We start from the raw sequence: 22646 nt of genomic DNA, 5'->3' as shown, positions 1-22646 counted from the left end.
GACATGAGGAACAGATTGGGCGCAGGCGCACACACACGAACACTCACCATATGGAGATCTGGGATAAAAAGGGGTAGTCTCCTTCTGTGGTATTTCTTGCACTTTCCCATAAAGTTCACTGGTTGAGGCTTGGTAGAACTTCACAGAGTTGATAAGGCCACAGGTCTTAACAGCATCTAGAAGCCGTAAAGTGCCAACTCCATCAACATCAGCAGTATATTCTGCTAGGTCAAAAGAAATCTTGGCGAGGGAAAGAGGAAGAAAAACAATGACAGAGATTTACTAAAGGCAACCACAAATGCAACAAGTATACACAACTGATTCACATTTATACCTTGCTATCAATAGAACCAGCTATATAGGTTCAGGCTGCTTTCAGTTTTTAATTTACAAAAATATCCAAAATGATTTTTAAAAATACACTGATAACCAAGACTTCTGCAATTTGACTACAAAAGTAAAAAGCAAAAAGAAGCAAAAGTCTAGGAGACTGGTAATCTGCTACCAAAGGGCATTCCCATCCCTTGATTATTCCCACTATTCCCAGCAGATGATGCAGATTTGTGATCCTTCCTTCTCCTTTAGTCCATATTTTGACAACAGTGAAATAGTTAACAGTGATGACATTTAAATTACTATTATTGGGTATCTGAACTATTATTCCATTGAAAAATAAGGTAGTTCACACTTTTCAAATATATTGTTTCAGGCTCTCTGCAGATTCAGGCAGAAAAAAACTTCATTCATTTCACACTTTTAAGTGTTTTTTTTCCCTGCAATCATAAAAACTAGAGATTTAGGGCTTGTCTGCATAGCAACTGGAACTAAAGTAACCAAGTCAAATGTAATGCAACATCTCTAATTACTTTGGTGCAAGCCTAATTTTTAACATAAATTATATGAAAATAAATCACTCTTATTCCAAAATAAGAGGGTCCTCACACCATTGAAATAACTAAAGATATTAATTAAAACCAATATAACTACTTCAGTTCCAGCCTACTGTGTAGACAAGCTCTTACTCAAAAAAAAAAAAAAAAAAAAAAAAAAGAAAAAGAAAGAAACCTGACATTCTGGAGAACAAAATGGAAGCCTAAAAAAAAAAAAAAAGTGTGAGTCTGCCGATCTGGTGTAAACCAGCATAATTCAAGCCCTGATTTGGTGGGGAGAGGGAATAAACAATTTCGTGACAGATTGATTTTAAAACACAGCAGCTTCTTGAAACTTTTCAGGGCTTTGAAAGGTCAAAGAATGTGATAAGTAGCATAAATAAATATATTTATCACGTCGCTCCAATTTATCACATGGATACCACCTTCAAATATATGAGGTGAATATATGAAATAAATTACAAAACTCCCCTTGACTGCAATGGGGCCAGAATTTCCTGCATAGTATATATTATTTCTACTGTATTCCCAGATGATAATCCTTGCTCATATGCAAGTCATAGCAGACTATCATACATGTAAATTGTAAATGTACCTCAGGTGAGCTCAGATGAGAACAAATCTTTTCTAAAAAAATCCCAGATTACAAATTCTCTGTCCAAAGTGAACACTGAGCCTATAGTAGCAATACTAGAAACTGATCTCACTGGTTTATGTACAGACCAAATGCACAATGCAAGCTTTTCCCTATTCCTTGAGAATGACCTCAATCGTCACCTGGAAAAATCACTCTTGAGGGTGTGAGGTAATTCTGCCTCCATGTTTGCCCAGTCCCGAGTGTCTCTTGAGCAGAAACTGACAGCTTTGTGTGTGCTGGGTGTTTTTGTAAGGTGGGCTATTGTTCACTAGGGACTGGGCTCAAACCACTAAACTCATTTCAATTAGGACTTCAGGTTAGACTAGAATGGCAGCCATGAAAGTGAAAAATGTGTGCTTTATCGGCTAAACATTCCAACTCCAATAATGTATCCTAAGACACTTTACACAGTACAGGGGCATTAATGGCTTGCATGTAAATAATTGGATAACTTCTTAACATGGGACATATTTTTTGTGACTTCATTCTGACACTATAGAAGACAGAGCTTTATAAAACAGAAATTCCTTACGTAGATTATATAGACAGATTTGTAAATGAATCAGACCACAGAACATTCAGGATTTGTCCAATATCAAATTATCTACCTTTCCTCTATACATACTGGTTCTATGAAGCCAAATAAGGATTACAGATAAAAAAAATCTCAGCCCTCTCCAAGTAAGAGCTCTTAAAGAAAAAAAATCTACAGTGACTGGTCAACATTTAAAGTGCATGTAGATTGGTGGGTCTTAGTATACACCCATTTACCCCATTCATGAAGTGAAAAGGACAATGATTTGCAAAAACACACTGAACCTGCCTTCCTACCAAAATTTGGCTGCTATGACTGCAATCAAAATAAAGAAGAGAAAATAGAAGGATTAAGAGCTACCCCACCCCAAAAGGTCCTGGAAGATGAAGTGAGAGAATTCCTGGATCATTGGCAGAAGGCTAGAACCAACACAGAGATCTACAACTCCCAAAAGAAAAACCTTAGGGCCAAATCTTACAGAGTGCTGAGCGCTCTCAGCTACCATGGTTTTCAGCACCTTGCAGGTTTGGTTCCAGAAAAATTTAAGAAATCTTATTCCTTTTTATGTGCAAAGGATTCAATCCTGCCAGGTTCTGAGAGCCTTCAGCTCCCATGGATTTCAATGTGAGAGCTCAGAAGATCACTGGAGACAGCTCTCAGGTTCCAGCAAGTATTAGTAATCTGATGACCGTTCTAAATTTTCAAATATAAAATGGTACAAGATTTAGCCATATTATAATAAAATGTTTCAGAAAATCAGGTTGCATAGATGCATTAGCTGGAACACCTCTGATATCATGTGACCGAAAGGCACAAAATAACCATGGCAAGTCACATGATCACCCTCTTATCATCCAACTTAATACAGATAATCAGTTTTATATAGTAGTTTGCTACATTTTGAATGTGTAATTTTTATTTTAATTGCCAGCTTAAATCTTTACAAAAGATCTGTATATTACAGGGCAGTATTTCAAATATGATGTTTCCCAATTAATAGTTCAAAATCAAGCGTAGCAAGGTCTTTAATAAGATTTAAATGCTTACTGAAAGCTATCTAAATGAAAACATATGGGACTTTTACCCTCCAAAAGAACACATTCCTATCATATCTCTGAGTACTGTATACAGGCATACAGACTTACTGGTACTTGCTTCTGACCACTGTGTCGTCAGTGATGGTCATTTATGAAAATATATGCGATCTTTGCGCACTTAGATAGGTTTAACTTTGTAAGATACTTCATTTCTGCTCTGTCATTAAGAACAATCAAAAGGATGGACTAGAAGCATAATAATGTTTAGCATTTGAACAAAAACAACAGGTTAGAATGGTAACATTCTGAAACTACTCATGGAACACAAATGTTCTGAAGTTTTAACTGTTTTCACAATTGTTTCTCAATAAAATATATTTATTAGAATACACGAATATGGTAAATGCTTAATGGTTTATTAAAAGATGGAAACTTATGTAAAACAAAGGGGGAAAACAGGATAAGTTAAGTTTAAATGATGTATCTCTCATTACTGAAGTGAAATATAATGCTATTAGTAATACTGAGTTGAAAGTCACTACACTCTTGAAGAGTTTATAATACTTTATTCAATTTTACCACAGTAAGAAATATTTCTCTCGGTGTCACAAAGCTTCCAGAAAGGTTTACCTGAGAAGCAAATAATAAGGAAAGGAAGTTTGCCGGTAAATGTTTCAAGGTTCAAAAGGGCGCCACAGTAGTTACGTTTTGTGTGTGTGTGTTCCTTCAAATCACTAGTTCGCTTTGAATAATAAAGTGTGCTTTCCATTGCCAATAAAAGCGCTAGGATCAGTTATACCATCTTAATAAACAAAAACTGTTCAACTCCTTAGGAATAGGAATTTAAGCATAACATTCCAGCTGCTAAATGTAACACAGAATATGAGTCAAACATTCCTATAAAGGCTTAATACACTGAAAAAAGCAAAATTATAAGGATTTCAACAAATGGAAAGATTTTTCACAAATCGGAGAAAAATATCTACCTCTCTACAAAGCCTTCAAGGAACGGTATGAGAGAACATGACCAGTTTCCTCTCAAGTTCTGAACCATTCAGAAGGTGATTTTTTTCAGATTAAAAAAGAGTTATACCACCTTCACTCAAGCTGAGTAGTATCTTATTCCTGAAGCAGACACTTTGATTTCACGAGTAAGGTATTTCCCACAAGAATAAATGTGGCAGAATCAGACGAAAATGTGATCGGCACAGCAAGGGAACAAGGAATTTGAATAATAAAGGCCCATTTCTGCTACCCACACTCATAGTGAGTAGACCTCACTGGCACAAGTAGTCCCATTAAAGTCAAAGTGACACTTAACATGAGTACAAGTTTCAGAGGGGCAGCCGTGTTAGTCTGTATCAGCCAAAACAACAAGGAGTCCTTGTGGCACCTTAGAAACTAACAAATTTATTTGGGCATAAAATTGGGTTTTAGCCCACGAAAGCTTATGCCCAAATGTGTTAGTCTCTAAGGTGCCACAAGGACTCCTCGTTGTTTTAAAATGAGTAAGGGCTACAGACTATAAGCGAAATCCTGACCCCACAGAAGTCAATGGGAGTTTTGCCATTGACTTCAGAGGTGTCAGGATTTCACCCTCAGGCCCTAAGTGAGAAGATCACAGTCTAAGCTATCTGCTGTTTGGTGATCTTAAGTGCAAAGTACAATTACTACTCTATAAAAAAAAAAAAACTATTATAAACTACTATAAACATTATTTTAGGGCTCAGTTCACCCCTCTGTGTGAAGCAGCAGCACAACTAATCCGGAACAGGTTTACACTAATCATCTGAGGAGGTACTTAAATTTAACCATATTCATTTTTATTTTTTTAAAAACACAAGTAAGTGCAAATTAGTGGGTAAACCAAGTTAAGTTGACTTATGGCTTCCTATCTCCAACCATATGCTGATCAGGCTGCCACTCACTGTTGCAGAAAACAAGGTGTTTTATGGCAGAAATGCATTTCTTAATCTGAAGAAAATGACAAACAGAAAAAATAGGCATCCACGTTTTTTTTACAGTGCCAGTCTCTTCAGGAATGCAAAGAAGATGGGGTCTGATGCCACAGACAAGACTGAAGTTAATCTGGAAATGCTTGTCTCTGTAAAGTGCATTGTAGACATATATACAATATTGTGCACACTTATGCTGTAATAACATATCACCCAAGTTGTTTCAGTACGATTCCTTCCCTTGAAACTGCTAATGACAGCTGCTGAAGACCAAATCTGAGCAGAGTGAGTAGGGGAAGGAGGAAGAGGGGGGGGGGGGGAGAGAGAGAGAGAGAGAGAGAGAGAGAGAGAGAGAAGGGCTCATCATCTGGTTTAGGAAGCAAGGCTGTTGCTCTACCTTCTTCTGCTATATGCAGTAAACTATACAAGAATCAAACTAAAGTTTGTGACTAAACCAACTCCCCTCCATCCTCATCCTCCAAATACACAAGCAGTATTAGGGCCCTACATCAGTTTTTTGTTTGTTTGTTCTTCTGGGACAAATTTAACCTTTATCCACCCTCAATTTCTCAGGGTTAATCTGCCAGTGGCAAAAAACTGTGAGGGGTTGTTTTTATTTTTTTTTAAAAGAAGCATCATTTCCTGGTAGAATTTTTCCCTAAGAATATATGAATCATGCAAGATTCTAGTCTAAGAGGTTGGAAACAAACCAATCTTGGAGGTTGAATTGGAGGGTTAGTAAAAAGCGAGGGTTCAAACCTCAGCTGAGCCAAGTTTAGGTTCAATGCAGTTGGGGCCTGAGTTCTATTCTTTTCTATATAGGTTCTTATACCACCCTCATCACCCTAGTATCTAAACATCCTTCCAGTAATGCATTAAGCAATGTAATATTGGGGTACGTCTATACTTACCTCCGGGTCCGGCGGTAAGCAATCAATCTTCTGGGATCGATTTATCGCGTCTTGTCTAGATGCGATAAATCGATCCTGGATCGATCCCAGAAGTGCTCGCCGTTGACGCCGGTACTCCTGCTCCGCGAGAGGAGTACGCGGAGTCGACGGGGAGCCTGCCTGCCGCGTCTGGACCCACAGTAAGTTCGAACTAAGATACTTCGACTTCAGCTACGTTATTCACGTAGCTGAAGTTGCGTATCTTAGTTCAAAGTGGGGGGTTAGTGTGGACCAGCCCTTGGTTACATGTAGTTTGTTCTCTTTCTCATCCTCTCCCCAGAGAACTGTATGTATAGGAGAACGTTTTGTTGATTAGAGGTGTGAGCACATGTGGCTGTTAGAGATGGCAAGGTCAAAGAAACATGCCTGGCACTCGTAGTGGAAGGTGGTGAGGTTTGCGATGGTCCTTAGTTCCTGTGGGAATTAATTCCATAGTCTCAGAACAGCCCCAGAAAAATCCATCTCTCATACAGATGAGCTTTACCCCGATGGTAGAGAGTTCCATTGTCCCATAGGAGCAAAACTGTTGACTAAGATCTTCATCCCAGAGCTTCAGTCAATTTTTTACATACCATGGACCCATGTGTTTCAGTATTCTATGGAAGGCAGTATAGGGAGTGGAGGACAGAATTGATGTGCTCGCGGTACTCCATGTAGCTGAGGAGATGTGTTGCAGTGCCCTGTATGAGCTGCAGTACCCTAAGCTCTGAAGGTTTTATGTCCAAGTGTATTGCATTACTGTAGTTCAGACTAACACGGCTGCTACTCTGAAACATGCAGTCCAGATGAAAAGTGATGAAGGTGTGGTGGCTCTAAAACACCTTTCTACATTCAGTAATTTGGTTGGCTGGTAGTTGAAATAGTCTCTGACAATTTAGAGCAGCCTAAGGTGGCTTTTGGAGGTATGGGTGTCTGCAGCATGCTCAGTGCAGATGAAATGTTCAGAGATTTTTAGCAGTAGGACATGCTCCTCTGTGTATGTTCAAATGGTGATTTTTTCATGGTTTATAACTTGGCCAATCTAGCCAAATTTTCATGGGGACAGTACAAAGCACCTTTCTGACTCCAAGATTATCCCCTCGACAAATTTCAAGATCTTGCTCCAAACCTTTGAGGCGATAGAGGTCTTCAAAGAAACAGCAAGAAAAACGGGTTAGTATTGTTAAAACTACCTATTTTCCCCTTGCCTCTTTATTAAAAATGGCTGTACTCTTTTTGTTAAATCTTTAGCAGACAAAAATTCGACCTGAGGCAGAGTAAGCATGGAAAAATTTAGCCTGAGAAGTTAAAGTTTGACAGTTATAAAAGCAAACTGAAAACAGGGGATTATAACTGGAAATGTCAGGCAACTTTAATAATAGAGGTTCTCTAAGAGAGCCTCCTGCATTACTGCAGGTGTAGTTAGGAGCCTGGTTCATCAGTGCCCCTCCACACACCCCCACTCTTCACTGGTGTCTTTGAAGCAATCTATTGGCAGACATCTGACAGTTGAAAAAATGTGCTGTCTAGAAAAGCCACTGACTGCCAGTTATTTTCAAGTTTCAACATCACTCTCCTTCACTAGAGTATTAATTGCCTCTCAGAATTATTTTAAACAAGACAAAGGCTTCATTGGCTCTATAAAATATTTGTCATCTCATATTTTTTTTTTTCCGAAAAGCAGTAAGTTGTGACGGTCAGCTTTTTATAATGTTTAAGTTTAAATAAGTGGCATTATTTGAATAGGAAATAGTAGATACTAGTCACTGAGATTGCAAGCTAAGGCCTGATCCTGTGAGCTAATTGTCACAGCGGGAGTTGAGAGATGCTCAGCACCAATTTGGAGGCACACATCTTTTCACAGGATCAGGTCCCACCTACCTTTGCCATTCATCATCTCTCCTCCTCAGACGGGCTTCATATAATGGAATGTTCAGATCTGATAGCAATAAAATGCTGAAGAGGAGGAGGAAGAGGAGGAGGGATATCATAGAACATGAGATTCAGAATGACCATAAACCTTTGTCACAAAAATGTAACCTCCCCATTAGTTTTGCTTATCTTCCCATCCATTCGTTATTAATTTGATGGAATTGGGAGTCGTCAGGGTTATGTGATGCAAGGAATTTATCTCGTAGAACAATCTCCAACCAAGTGTTCAAAGAAGCTTGAGTTTCAAATTACAGAAAGGTTTTTTTGAAACTTAGGGGAAAAAAGTGTTTTGGGGGGAGTTTTTAAATCATTTTCTAACTGGATATTTAGAGCATATCTATGTTTAACTTACACTGCTAAAGCACAATAAGCATGTAGCAAAGCCAGGAAGGGTTTTGAAATGTTGTAACTTCAATGATTAGTGACACTATAATACTCTGAAAGTTTTCTTACATAGTGAAATCCAGCTGTGCCAGAAGCTTTAAACACTATTCAAAAAAGGCTAAAGGGGCGACTTGCAGAGTCACTAGAGAACATTAGAAAGGAAGATGTAAAAAGATAGCCAATTCATTTTACTTTATACGTGCCAGGGGAATAAAGGACCATGAATAAAATGAGAAAGGGAAAGAGTCACTTTGAAAATTTTCCTTCAGTGTTTTTTAAAAAAACAACACACATCTCCATGGATAAAGAAACTGATTTAAAAAATGCTCATTAAAGTTAGAACCAGGCATTATTATTATAATGTATTTTTCTACCTCATACGGTATGACATTCTTCCACAATTCCCTCCTGTGACCCTGGATGCTTTCAAAACATGAAGCAAGAATGTTTTTATACATGAAAACTCCACCAAAATGCAGAAAACAAAAAAAGTTTACTACACCATTTTTTGGAGTCCTGCTATTGAAGGCAAGTTGGATTGTTGCTTTTAATTCAGCTGCAGGCCACAGGTTAACAATTCCATTTCTCTCTAAACAATCATCCCTTTAATCCACCTATCATGAAATAACCTAACAAAAATGCTTCCAAAGTGCTTGACTCAGTTTATTCATAAACTTCAAAAAGAGGTTAATCTCTTCTGTTTACTGGGAGATTTAAAAGCCATAACATCATCCTTTCAAGAATATTTTTACACTGTAATCAACTGATTAGTCTATTGTGATAATAGTTTATTAACAGTCCAAAATTGACAACAGGGGGTTTAATATGGGGGCAAATTCAGCAAAGCAGATTGCTGATTGTATTTTCTGTAAGTTACTCAGGCAGAACAGTTTCCTTGCTGTCCTATTTTAATGTATATGGAAGACATTTGCATTGCAATGGGTTGGCAGGATCATTTGCTGATTCAGCCTGTTAGCAGCCTTGAAATTATGTTTGGAAATGCTGACTGATGCCACAGTCATAGCTTCTCAGCCCACCCCCCAGATATAAAGGAGGTGAGCGTGGCTCACTGGGCTGGGGAAACAAGGGTGAGACAGAGAATGTGAAGTGAAATGAAATGTAGCTCTCTTTACTTTAATAGTCCTATGCCAGTGTTTGTCCATAAATGCTCCAAACAAGAGGTTAGATTCTGGCAGGCCTCTCTGAGGATGTGCAAAGGTGGCAAAAGTGCCAGGAGAAATCCCCATTCCCTTTGTGCTCCTGCACAGGAGCTGGCCAGAGTCTCAGGCCTTGGCTACACTTACCGGCAAGTTCGACGGCTGGAAATCGAACTTCTGGGTTCGACTTATCGCGTCTAGTCTGGACGCGATAAGTCGAACCCGGAAGTGCTCGCCGTCGACTGCGGTACTCCAGCTCGCCGAGAGGAGTACCGCGGAGTCGACGGGGGAGCCTGCCTGCCGAGTGTGGACCAAGGTAAGTTTCAACTAATTCGAAATAAGGTACTTCGAACTTCAGCTACGTTATTCACGTAGCTGAAGTTGCGTACCTTAGTTCGAATTAGGGGGGGTAGTGTAGACCAAGCCTCAGGCCTTGGCTACACTTACCGGCAAGTTCGACGGCTGGAAATCGAACTTCTGGGTTCGACTTATCGCGTCTAGTCTGGACGCGATAAGTCGAACCCGGAAGTGCTCGCCGTCGACTGCGGTACTCCAGCTCGCCGAGAGGAGTACCGCGGAGTCGACGGGGGAGCCTGCCTGCCGAGTGTGGACCAAGGTAAGTTTCAACTAATTCGAAATAAGGTACTTCGAACTTCAGCTACGTTATTCACGTAGCTGAAGTTGCGTACCTTAGTTCGAATTAGGGGGGGTAGTGTAGACCAAGCCTCAGTTGGAAGTGTAGTTCCTGCTTGCTCAAGATCCCCCCCATGAACAACCACCCCTGAAAGGGGAAAAGGAGGAGACTGGGGAAGACAAGCATACGACTCATCCCTGCCTCCCTCTCTCTCTCTCCAACAAAATTGCCAGACTGGGAGTATATGCTGCATCCTCTTAAAGGACAGTGCAACAACTATGCTGCCTGGAAGCTAAAATTTCTCCAGAGAGTACAGTTACTGCATGGCCCCTCCAGATATCCTCTGCAAACACATTTTCCAGGCCAAGTATTCAGGTACTGCCAGAAGTTCTTTTTTAATCAGTGATCTATTTAAAGCAAAATTACATATTTTTTGTCACTGATCACTTAAGAAAATTACCTTTTGGGCTGCAATTTCTCATGCTTATTTTCAGCCCCAAATGACCTTGTTTTGGAAAGCTCAAAAAAGAGTCTATCCGACTGTTACACAACCAATGCGAAACAAGTATTTCCTCCAGTGAAAAATGGCTTTAAAAAACAAATAAAAGTCCATATTTTGCTTGTATGTAGCCTTGAATATGGACTCTTGCCCTTGCTGTGTATGAAGACATTTGGTTCAGAAATAAATAAAATGTACTGAGCAGGTGCATAATTTCTAGATCAGGTCATTTCTCTAATAGAAATCAATGAAGATCTCCAATACTGGCATTTACAAATTAACAGAACTTGATGAAAACTGGAAACCATTTTTAAACAAAACTTTTTGTGTGATTTTTCCTCCTCATTTTTGGGTGAAATTTCATTGACTAAAATTTTCTGATTAGCTCTCCAAATGACCTATTGTTTTGTCCTTGTCTTATTTTTTTTAAAACAATAAATCTGTACAGCAGTTGAGATTCTAAAAAAATGACAGATACTAAAACTGGAAGATAACCGGCAATCAGTGTTCCCCTCCCCCCAAATTTCAATGCGTCCTCAATTTTGTAAACCTACACTGAAGTGTGATGCTCTGAAACTTTCCAGATGTTTTCTACTGAATGAACAGAAATGAGAGGAGGGTGAATTGGGCGAACTTTGAAATGGGGAGTCTTTTTATGTGCCCTGAAGTGAAGTTACCCCTTGCACCCCTCACTGTGCATCAGCCATTACAATTTCACAACAAAAACAAATGTCCCCTACAAGAATTAATCCTTCTATGCCTCACTTCCCTGTCTCTAAAATGGGGATGATAGTGCTTCCCTACCTCATAGAGGTGTTGCGAGAATAAATACATTAAGATTGTGAGGTGTTCATATACTATAGAAACGGGGGCCACATAAGTAGCTTTGATAGACAGTCAGACCCTAAATACACTTGAGCCAATCATTGAATTTTAAAAATTAAGAATGGCTGGGCCTTGAGACACCTCCCAGAGGGGGGGAAAGGAAAGGAAAGGAAAAAGGAGTTTCTAGAAATTATGAATCTGTTGTTTACAGATTGTTGCTTACACTCAAAAAACTATGAACAAAAAGCAGTACCTCTATTAATTCAATCTGCAGCCTTACAATAGCAGGGTACATGGGGGGTGGGGACATTGCTTGGGCATGGAGAAAGCTGTGTAGGGTACATACTGTATGGGTATGTCTACATTGGTATAAAAAGCTCACGGCTGGCCCAGGTCAGCTGACTCAGGTTTGTGGGGCTTGGGCGCCAAGGCTGAAAAACCGGTATAGATATTCGGGCTCAGGCTCCAGCTCAAACTCTGGGACCCTAAGAGGGTGAAAGGCCCTAGAGCTCAGGATCCAGCCTGAGCCCAAACGTCTGCCCTGCAATTTTTAGCCCCGCAGTCCAAGTCAGCTGACCCGGGCCAGGTCTTTTATCCCTGTGTAGATGTACCCTTAAGAGTTAGACATGTTTTTATGCACCTAAGCAATGCCTCTCCATCTACATTGGTATTTATACCCATGCTAGGGAGCACATGAAGTGTAGCATTATATAGCATTTTGTATGTTCAAGCACAGCTCCCATTGACTTCATGTGCACCTGAGAATGCTCAGCACTTCTGTAAATCAGACCCCAGGGTCTCAAGTCAGGCACCGAGAAAATGAAGAACACACAATTAGTTACCACCTCTAAAAAAGTTTGGTGTACGTGACTTGCCCAGAAACTCTGTGGCAGAAGCAAGACTAGAATCCAGTTCTCCAGGGCACCGAGACCAGCCCTTCTTTTCCTGGCATTCCCTGCCACATTCACTACACACCTCCCAAGTTCTGAAATGGATTAGGCAGGAGTCCTGCAGACAACATTCTCCTTCACCGCAGACCAATTCCTCCTCAGAGCAAACCCATCCTGTGCATGGAATGAGGCAATCTTAATTCTCTGAAATTTTCTAACTTCTGAGTGCTAGACTTTGCAAATCTAAATATTGACCTTTTCATGTATTTTTTTTAAATAATTTCTAAGGCTTTTCAAAAAGCAAACTGAAAAAAAACAAAGTCCATAATGTGGCACCATATTGGCATATGGGTCCCCAGAAGGTTTGGAACCTTTATATCTACCACACAGATCTCTGCAACTTGAGCTAACGGAGTAAATATCAGCAATACAGGGGGTTGGGTGAGAGAGAAGCTTTTGAGCCACACAGAGTCCTTTTTCTGTCACCAACAGAAGTTGGGCCAATAAAAGATATTACCTCACCCTCCTTATATCTCTAATATCCTATGACCAACATCGCTACAACTACACTGCATACAGCAGTACAGGTTGAAATCCTTGAGGTGGAACAGTAGCAGTGGGGGTTCACAGCTGAGCAATGGTGAGACTGGAATCTTGGATTCCATTCCAGGCTCTGGAGGGGAGTGTGCTCTAGTGGGCACAAACTCTGCCCATTTCCTCAAGCTTGACCTCTTCTGCTCCTTCCCCCACAACCTATCCCTTTCCCAGGTTTGCTTTTGTCCCATCTCTGAGTCCTCATGCCAGTCACCTTCTCCCCAGTCCCAGTCACCACTCTTCAGGCCTCTCATCCCAGGCACAGTCTCCTTGCCCAACCAGTCCTAGCCTTCCCCTCTGGACACTCCATCATTGCCTCAGTTTCCTCACACATTCCCAGTGCGAATCTCTTTGCCCAGCCATTCTCATTTCCTTCATCTCAGCTCCCCATCCAATCTGCCCCTCCCTCTCATTCCCATCTTCCAATCACAACTACACCTTCACCAACCCCACTGGCTCCCAGTCCCAGGCTCTTCATTCAATCTCAGTGTCACCCCCCAACTTGACTCCTTGACCAATCTTTTTGAACAGTTAGTCCAAACTCCCTTCCTCCCCACCACACTGTGACTCCTTTTCAGATCTATTTTCCCTTCTATCCATCTTCTTCCCCTGCTCCACTAGTTTGCAAATGAAGGCCACCTCCCTGTCCAATTTCAGATCCCTGTTCCAACACACGGGGGTGCCAGAGTATTACAGAAGGAAAAGGTCACCAGAATTTATTAACATGGGCAAAAACATGTCTCTTCATTCCCCGCCCCCTCTCCACCCCTGATGTTGTTCTCAGAAACAGCTGAACTATTTTGGCTGAAATTTTTCCAAAAAATTTAGCTTGATTCAGGCAGAAGTTTCACCCTGAGCTTTTAAAATTTGGCAAAGCAACTGAGAATATGATCTTGTAAGTGCTGGGCGACTTTAGTAACATGCAGTGCTACCAGCCCCACCTATAATACGCACAGACAGACACAGTATTCTTATATTTGACAGGTTAATGACTAATTTTAAGCTTAAAATATTTTTAGCATCCTTTAATATAGCAACTGCTTTGTTGGAGTGGAATAGTAAGCCTTGTTTTAGCAAAGGAAACAAATGTATTTAATGTCTCTGTGACTTGGTTTCTACATCTGTAAAATGGGGATAATAATCATTACATGCCTTAAAGGGCAAGGCTTCATTCATTACTGCATGTAGGATGCTACAGAAGATATTTGATATGGAAGACATTAACAAAGTGCCCTGCACTCTTACAATCATCATTGCTGTCGCTGCAGTTTCAATGTGATTATGCTTAAATGCAAAATGCTTACATTTTCTCCAGCTGTATACTTTCTGGAAGATGACTGCTGATCTTTCTATGTGAAAGCGAGCACCTCTGTGAACTCAATAGCAACCCCCTCACAAAATTCTCCATTTAATGAAATTATCTGACTCAGAGGGATGTGGGTCAGTAACCAGAAATCTGTGGGATGAACCAGATAATCCATGTGGGCTTGATAGGTATGGGGGCGAGGGAGGAGGACAGTTTTCAGGGACAAGACTCATTTGTTAAACACTTTTGTTTAATATTTTTTTTAACTGAACAAGGAGGACACCAGTCTCATAAAATAAATAAAAAAATGTCAGATCTGCAGCTGATTAGCCTTTAATGGGAATTTTTAAATTATTATTTTGAAAATTTAAGTCGTTCCACCACAATTCACACATAACAAGATAGGCACTCATTTAAAAAGCTGTGTTTCAACTTTGACACTTGTGAGGTGTATCCTGAAATCACAGAAGAACATTACAAGGAATGTGTGTACTTCAACCAGTTTCATCCCCGGGGTCCCTTTTTCATCCATCATCATGTTCTAACAAACATTAAGCAAATAGGAATAGCAGCTACCTTTCATTTGAACATTAAGATACAGAATTCGGGAAACAGTTGGAGGTAGAAATGGTACGCCACTTATGTAGCTTTCAGAATAGTAACTTAAGACCATAACATTTTGGGGGTTACTTCCCTCTAGTTTCATGGATTCAAGAGATGAAAGAATTACTATATCGTTGAGCTGGGAGATAAACAATTACTGGGTTACACAAAACTCTATTTTATATCCATGTAGTGTTTCTATACTTTTTTAAAATTTTATAAATCTGTCAAGATTGAACTCTAAAGAATTGGCTGGCTCTGAGGAGGTACAGTCTTTCACCTCCCCATCATTGGCTGAGGATGACAGTGAGAAAATACTTTATTGACAGCGTATGAAAAATGAGGTCATATTCCTAGCAGATAAGGTGGTACATAGCATAAAATATAAACATAATGGCATTAATTGCCCCATTAGCCCTTTTCCTTTCCCTCACCGATGGGAGTTGCAGCACACTTCACTAAAGACTGACGGGACATAGAAGGCTACCCTATTGCCTCTTGAGTTGGGCCCTGCAAATTAGGAATGAGGCAGGGTGAGTGGGGCATTGTAGTCAAGCCTGAGTTGCCAGTGTGATGTATGAATTCATTCTCCATGACATTCAGCACAGATGGCATCTTTCATAAGCAAGACACACACGCTTTTGAAATTCTGTATAAAAACATCTTTAAAAGCCTGTATAGCTTGGGCTCATACTATCCTGTTTCTACTGCGTACAAGTATTTTCTTTTAATTAGTACTTCTTTTCAATCATGCTTTTCTTTTTTGAATGAGGCAATGAACATATGAGTCAAGCAACATTAAAACCAAGAGCACATGCCAATAGCATTCTTATGTCATGGAAGGAGACAGGATGGCATGTTTTCATACACTTTTTCCTCCTAATTTTTCCATCTTTCCGCAAATGCTTGCGAGCCCATAGAACATAGTGTACTAAGCTTCTATGTCCTTCCAACCAATCAATGTTCACAAGAAGTTCACCAAGGCTAGAGTTTCCAGACACTGCCTATTCAAAGTCAAATACTGAGTCCAAGGCACAAGTTGTGCATTTGTCATGCTAAGTTTGAATCCATCAAACCAAGAGACAATCCTAAATAGCCAGCAAATTCATAAAAGAGGCTAGGGAAACTACCAAAGAGTTTATGCATTTGCACTGCAAGAGAAAGACTCCTACAGCAAATGTCCTTGTGACAGGTAATTGCACATAAGGTGTATCTGCTGATTAGCAGTGGGGTATAAAGAAAAATGTGGGTTATTTTCCCAGTCCAAAAACGCTGTTTAAAGCAATCTGTTGCAATAACATTGGCAGTCAGCTTCTGAACAGGCCACACAATGCTATGTCCAGGCTCACCTGACATACAGCAAGTTTTGTCAGTGTGAGCCACCCTCCAGATGCAGGAATGTGGAGAGAAGTGAATTTTCCTCTGAATTAGTAGGGAGAAGAGGTGAAGCTGCCAAAGCTTGGGGTTTGGTTTTGCAGTGCCTGTTATATTTTGATCCTGTATCAGAGGTAGGTTTTGCAGGAACCGAACTGCAGAAGCCTCATACATAGAGTTCAAAATGTAAAGATGGGATTTTAATGAAGAGTACAATAAATGACTAAATTATAAAACATTAGTGTCCCACAAACTCAGTAAGTAACTGTTTCAAGTTCCATTTCTATGGATTTCAGCATCAGTGATGTACAAAGAATGGCCTCAGTTTATACAGATTTAAACTAATGTACATTATATCTGCAATTGCAAACACAATATTTGTTATGTTTAGGACAGTAATCACTTTCCCAAAACTGAAAGGATTTAAAATTTTCATAGTGACAAAGTATGCTAAGGGACCATCCAGCATTTTCTCCAAAGTACAAAGAGTACTCTGGGAGGGAGAGTTTTTATGGTAATGTACACTCTCTCTGCATTAAAATACCAAATGTGCCATTAGATAATTGATAATTTGTCTTGCCAATTTTTCTTTTTAAAGAAGGAGGAGAAAGAAAGGGAGGAAGTTGAATAGAAGAGTACTGCTTGTACTCTTGGGAATATTGGGGAAATAGTAAATAACCCCTTAGCACACAGACTGATTTAAGAAATAAAGTAAGATCTGTGGGCAGATCCATTGTTTGAATAAAACTCATCCATGGACACGTAAGAGGTATGAAATTCATCAGAAGATCTCAGATCCCTCAGAGATGCAATTATCTAATGATAACCACACCCTATAGAGTGCCATTTTACTATCTGGTTGGAAATAAGAGGTGTATTTCTGACAGTAAGAAAAATATGAGCTTGATAGTTTACATTACTGAACAGCGTATGTTTCCTCTTGTTAACTCAACCAAATAAGGTTCCCTGTCTCTTAGCCCAGAACATGTCTTCTTTCAAATGGTTAGATTGCTCTTTTTATTCTAACAAGTTATATAAACTAGAAGCAAATCAAGAATCTTGTCAATACGATAAAGAAATAATTAAAGATAAATAGCATCCAGAGAGACAGATCAGTCAAAAAGTAAACCATTTAAATACCTAAGAAATCAAGTTTTCCAGTAAGGGATTAATAGAAAGTAACGTATTAAATTCCACTAAAAATCATTCTATTAAGCAACACAGCAACTTCAGGTGAACTGTGTTATCCTCAAAGGCTGTCATGCCCCAATTCCCTGCCTCACATTTCCTCACATCTTTCACAGAATGTGTTCTTGAGAGCCCTGTAGTTTTCTGGCATTTTACTTAAAGCCATCTGTACTCCTTTTTAAATGTCTATGCTCCTCCTAAAAGTTGAGTGTTACACTAAAAAAACTGATTAAATAGTGATAAGATTCTGATACATATCAGCTGTTCATCCAGCTGTTATCCATGCACAATTCTCATTTGCATGCATACGAGTTTAGCTGCATAAATCCCATTCATGTTAATGGTGAGTGCACAAAATTATAGCCGAGGAGACAAGTGGAGATACCAGCATTTAGCATGTGGAAAAATAGGGTAAGGTTTATATACAAAACATTGACGACACATGTAAAAGTATGTAATATACATCCGTCTAACAACGTGCTACACACCCACCGACCATACATATATGGTATCTTTCGTCCTTTATAAATTTTCTCTTAGTTACACAGATTTATATATATATATATATATATATATATATATATATATATATATATATATATATATATATATATATATATATATATATATATATATATATATATATATATATATATATATATAAAAACAAACTTATTTCACAACATTGTTGGAAAACATTTCAGCTCTTTACAAGCACATGTTAAAATTATACAATGTTTTAGGACCAGAAGTGAATGATGATATATCCAGCCATGAGATCTAATAAGATAATAGGCCAAAATGATACAGCAAACATAGCTCAATATTCTAATTTTTCTCGAAAATCAACAAGTTGTAATATCTTTGTTTAAAAATTACAACTTTTTACGAAGTTATGAGTACTAGAAACATTTTAATAATATATTTGTATACCACTCAGCACTTTAATGGTTGCCATCCCAAAAAAGTATACAAAATATCCCAAGAGGCAACATGTCTACCCGTCCCCACCCCCAAAAGTCAGAAGACATCTATTTTATTTTGATCAATTAAGAATGATGAAACAAAAGTAATTAAAGAAAACAGACAAACTTCACTCAGGAGTGTACATTTTATTTGATATTTACAAGGTTTTCTGATCTATATTTTTATAGTAAAGTTTCTGAGCTACTTAAAACTATACTGTTGCAGTGGAAATTCTGCCCTGGCCTTAAACAAGAAGATTCTATAGAGCTTTCCTAATCCTATTTTAGGTCTTGCTCTGACTCCTAATTCCTACTGAATCAATGAAAGATTTGCCATTAACTCAATGGGAGCTACACTTGAGCTATCACGCAATCCACAGCTATACTTTGGCTATAATGTAATTGCTCTTGCATTTCCCTTTACTATTCCTTACTGTTATTTCATACTCCTGAACCAAGTCTGTCGGTTACTGCAGCTGAACTATGACAAATGATGTTTCTTCCATTCTTACAGAATGAAAGTGTTTCTGCATTGCATATCTGATCAAGTAGGGACTGAAGTTTTAAAATTAAAAATTCATTTATACAACAATCAAACTAGAGTTCATAGCTTATCTGTTCACACCTCTAACAGAGAATAATGAGGCGTGTTCCACAAATTTAAAGATGAGCTGAAAGGTTTATACTTGTCAAGTCTGGGATGCTGTTTTCTACTACATCGGTAAGAAGTAAAGCAATGTATGGAGAAATCTGCTGCCACCCCCCTTTTTTTAAGGGTGTGATATTCAGCATAACAGAATCTTGAACTCAAATCTTGGAACATGCAAAGAGGAAGAACTGATTTTTAAACACCTGCCTTCTGTTTAAAACAGTATTAAAGTATTTGTAACTTGTCAGTTTGTCTGTGTACATTCTATTTCTAATTTTCAATGTTAAATATATTTGTTAAATCAAGTTTTAAAAAATTGCAGAAATGAATTTTTGTTCACATTTAAGGACATTGTATTGACTGCATGGTAAAAGAGGTTACAATCTAGACCTCCTGTGACCACAAGTTGATTGTTTTAAGGAAAACAGTTCTTCACAATAGCATAAAACTAGTGTTTCTATTTTTTTATCCTGCTCTCTTAATGTCTCTGCTTCCATATAATAAACCATTTAAATTTATTTTAAAATTAGGGGTCTGGTTTTTTTCTATACAAATGACCAAGTTCTGCCAGCTTTATCAGTGGGACCATTCATAGTAAAATATTACTCAGTATGAGTAAGCATGGCAGAATCTGGCCCAATTTTTTTTAATGTAATTTAACTTCATTGTCAGAAGACCTGATATTTTTTTAACCTATTGTGTTAAGATTGACCCACTAAAGATCAAGGTTAATATTGTTCAGATTTTTCATTCTATTTAGATCCGCTCCTGTACTGATGCACTAAGAGTTACATGCACGAATGGTCCACTGAGATGAGAATACATTTTCATTTTATAATGAACTTTTCTAAGCAAGTTTGATTAATCACAGCAGATTGTCAACCACTTTCACTCTATTTAGCACATCACACAGATTTAAAGCACACTTTTCCTCTACAGAATGACATAATGAGGTACCATGTTCCATGACGGCAGATCAGATATACTCAGTTTATCCAATATTCCAGTCCTGCAGACTCAATCAGGGATCTAAAAGTCAAACTGTGTTTTTCCTTCTTCCACATCCCCAATAACAGAGGTTCTGCCAGCCAAATTAAGCCCTCTATTATACGTGTGAAAACCCACTGTTTTAAAATTGACCTCACTGACACCTTTGCAACCCCAATGTTTTCAATGGAGTTGCACAGGAGTAATTAACTGGATATAGTAAAAAAAATCCGTTGATGAGCCATAAGAAGAAATCGACTTCAGCTCCCTCTCTCTGAGCTCTGCAGGGCTAGCAGAAATTAACATTTTTATTTTGTGTCACTGAAGTCAGCAGATGCATCTTTGAAAACACACAGGAAGCATATATGTTGAATAAGAAGCTGCGTTTTTACAGTGTCACTGTTCACAACACAAAGCCACTTTAAAAGTCAACATTTACCACAATACGGTCAGGGTAAAAGTAGTTTAAAGGACTTACCGGTACACCGGAGTCCCGAGCGGGGCATGGCCTCAACGGGAAGAGGCGTGGCCTCAACGGGAAGAGGCGTGGCCTCAACGGGAAGAGGCGTGGCCTTTCAAGATTTAAAAGCCCTGGGGCTCCAAGCCACAGCCCCAGGATCTTTAAATCACCCCAGAACTACTAGCTGCAGAGGCAGCTGGGAGCCCCAGGGCTCAGGGCCGAATTAAAGGGCCCAGGGCTCTGGCCGCTGAGAAGCTCCGGGCCCTTTAAATCACCGCAGGAGCCCTGCCGCCGCTACCCTGGGGCAGCAGGGCTCGGGCTAGGGCTGGGGTAGGGGCAGCAGGGCTCCGGCCGCTGCGGGGAGCCCCGGGCCCTTTAAAGCGCCACTGGAGCTGCAGCAGTTGGGCTCAGGCAGTGCTTTTAAGGGCCCGGGTCTCCCTCGGGCTGGAGCTCCAGGGCCTTTAAGTACCAGACTGCACTGGCTTACTTTCACCTCTGAATATGGTATATAAAATATATCCTAATTATTCGGTGTGGTTAGGATAATAAATGATCGAGGTATCTCTGTTAATGTGCTTTGTTAACAATTGACCTTTTTTAAAAACAGTGTAGCTCGCTAAATGTTTAGAAGCCAAACAAATTAGCAAAACGTTCTTTAATTTTGATCTGAACTTTACAAGCATAAATTTTCTTAACTAATCCACCATTCTGCAAGTTGCTCCTCACAGTTGGATTTCTGCACCTGTGCAGAGCACCACTAAAGGACCGCAGCCCAAATTTGTAGGATTTAATTATTTTTAAAGAGAACCAAGGAATGTATTTTGAAAATAGCAATTAAAAACCAGTGACATGGTAATAAGAAAGGGTACTAGTGTATACTCAGTTTGAGATAGTTTATATGTTTATGTAACTTTTTTAAAAAATAGTAGAAGTTAGTGAATTTGGATCTAAAGCCTGGATCCATTAAGCCACATCTAGCAGATACTATTGTTGCATAGCTGGTTGGGCACGAAACCAGTACTATGTATGGACAAAAAACTACCAACAAAGTCTCAAAAATGCTGCATTCAGTGCGTCTATTAAAAATAAGAAAAACCTATATACATCAAATAAGTGCGTTGTTGAAATGGCATTAAACTACAAACAGCGGGACTTTGGTCTGAAACTTATGTAACTACAGTGTTTCAGTTGCATGTATTGAGAAAGCTTAATTACATTCTTGATTAATAACTAATAACTCTCCAACACAAAGCCTAGGACAGGAGCCAACTCCTCAAAATTACAGCATACGCTGCAAAAGTTGATAAGAAAACTCTAAGAAAAAGGTAATGGGCATAAAAGGGGAAGCTGCATAACGATTTAACCCGTCCCCGACTGAAATGTTCATATTGCTTCATACAGTACCTACAAAAATATAACTATTGTTTCACACTAGTCTGTCTGGGCAGCCTATTACATTTTGGCTGTAGAAATGTCTGCTTTCAAATTTTAAACCCTCCAGGCAATTATCCTACTCTCAGACTAAACCTTCAGAGTATATTTCAAAAGATCTTACATCTAAACAGAGAATTCAGCAATGATCAATGTGCAACAGGCCTCAGTGGCAATAAACTATTTACTGCCTTAACCTTTTAAGCATGCAGAATTGAAGTGCTCTAGAGTTGTGATGAATTAACTGAAGAGTGTTTGGCTGAGTGGAGCAGGCGCTGGTTCAGATCATCTATCCAACAACATGCCTGCTTTATAGTCCTCACAAACAGTCTCAGCCTGATAAATCTGGTGCTGAAATATTCTCTTCTCAATTTTTTCATCTCATTGAACTGTCAGATATTTGCCCCCAACCTTTACTACATTCATTAACTCCTCTAACATAATCTCAAAAAGGGAACCAAGAGTGTAGAGGTAGCAATCTATCTCCCTAGCAAAGGTAGTGACTATATTCTTTCTGTTATAAGCCTGATTTCTATCTAACCTAAGTAAGGTATCTGCTAGGGTCTCTTGTTGTAGCCATTGCTATTGTAGCTGATTTAAGTCCATATCCCTTCTTGACAAAGCTTGCTAAAACAAAATCAAACAAAAATTCAACATTGGTTTAGAAGTATAGTCCTTGCCAAAGATTTTTCCCCAAGGAAAAAAAGGGGGATGAAAGGAAGTCATCAGGAGCGAAAGGGTGGGGTGGGGATCCTACAAAGGTTTTGCAAAATGTGCCAATGTTT

The 22646-nt window shown here is 39.2% G+C and overlaps 1 protein-coding gene across 1 annotated transcript in view; it reads right to left on the bottom strand.

Annotated features, from left to right (window-relative positions):
* GMDS (GDP-mannose 4,6-dehydratase) overlaps nt 1-22646 on the bottom strand; it is a 534521-nt gene that overhangs the window by 315364 nt on the left and 196511 nt on the right. Inside the window, exon 5 of the mRNA XM_005307071.5 lies at nt 48-240. Within this exon, the coding sequence (XP_005307128.1) occupies nt 48-240 (193 nt within the window). The remainder of the gene's footprint in view (nt 1-47; nt 241-22646) is intronic.

The sequence above is a fragment of the Chrysemys picta genome, chromosome 2 (genome assembly GCF_011386835.1).
Source record: "Chrysemys picta bellii isolate R12L10 chromosome 2, ASM1138683v2, whole genome shotgun sequence".
In the NCBI taxonomy this organism is placed as follows: Eukaryota; Metazoa; Chordata; order Testudines; family Emydidae; genus Chrysemys; species Chrysemys picta.
The sequence above is the reverse complement of the archived record's forward strand: the minus strand, read 5'-3'. Positions and strand labels throughout refer to the sequence as shown.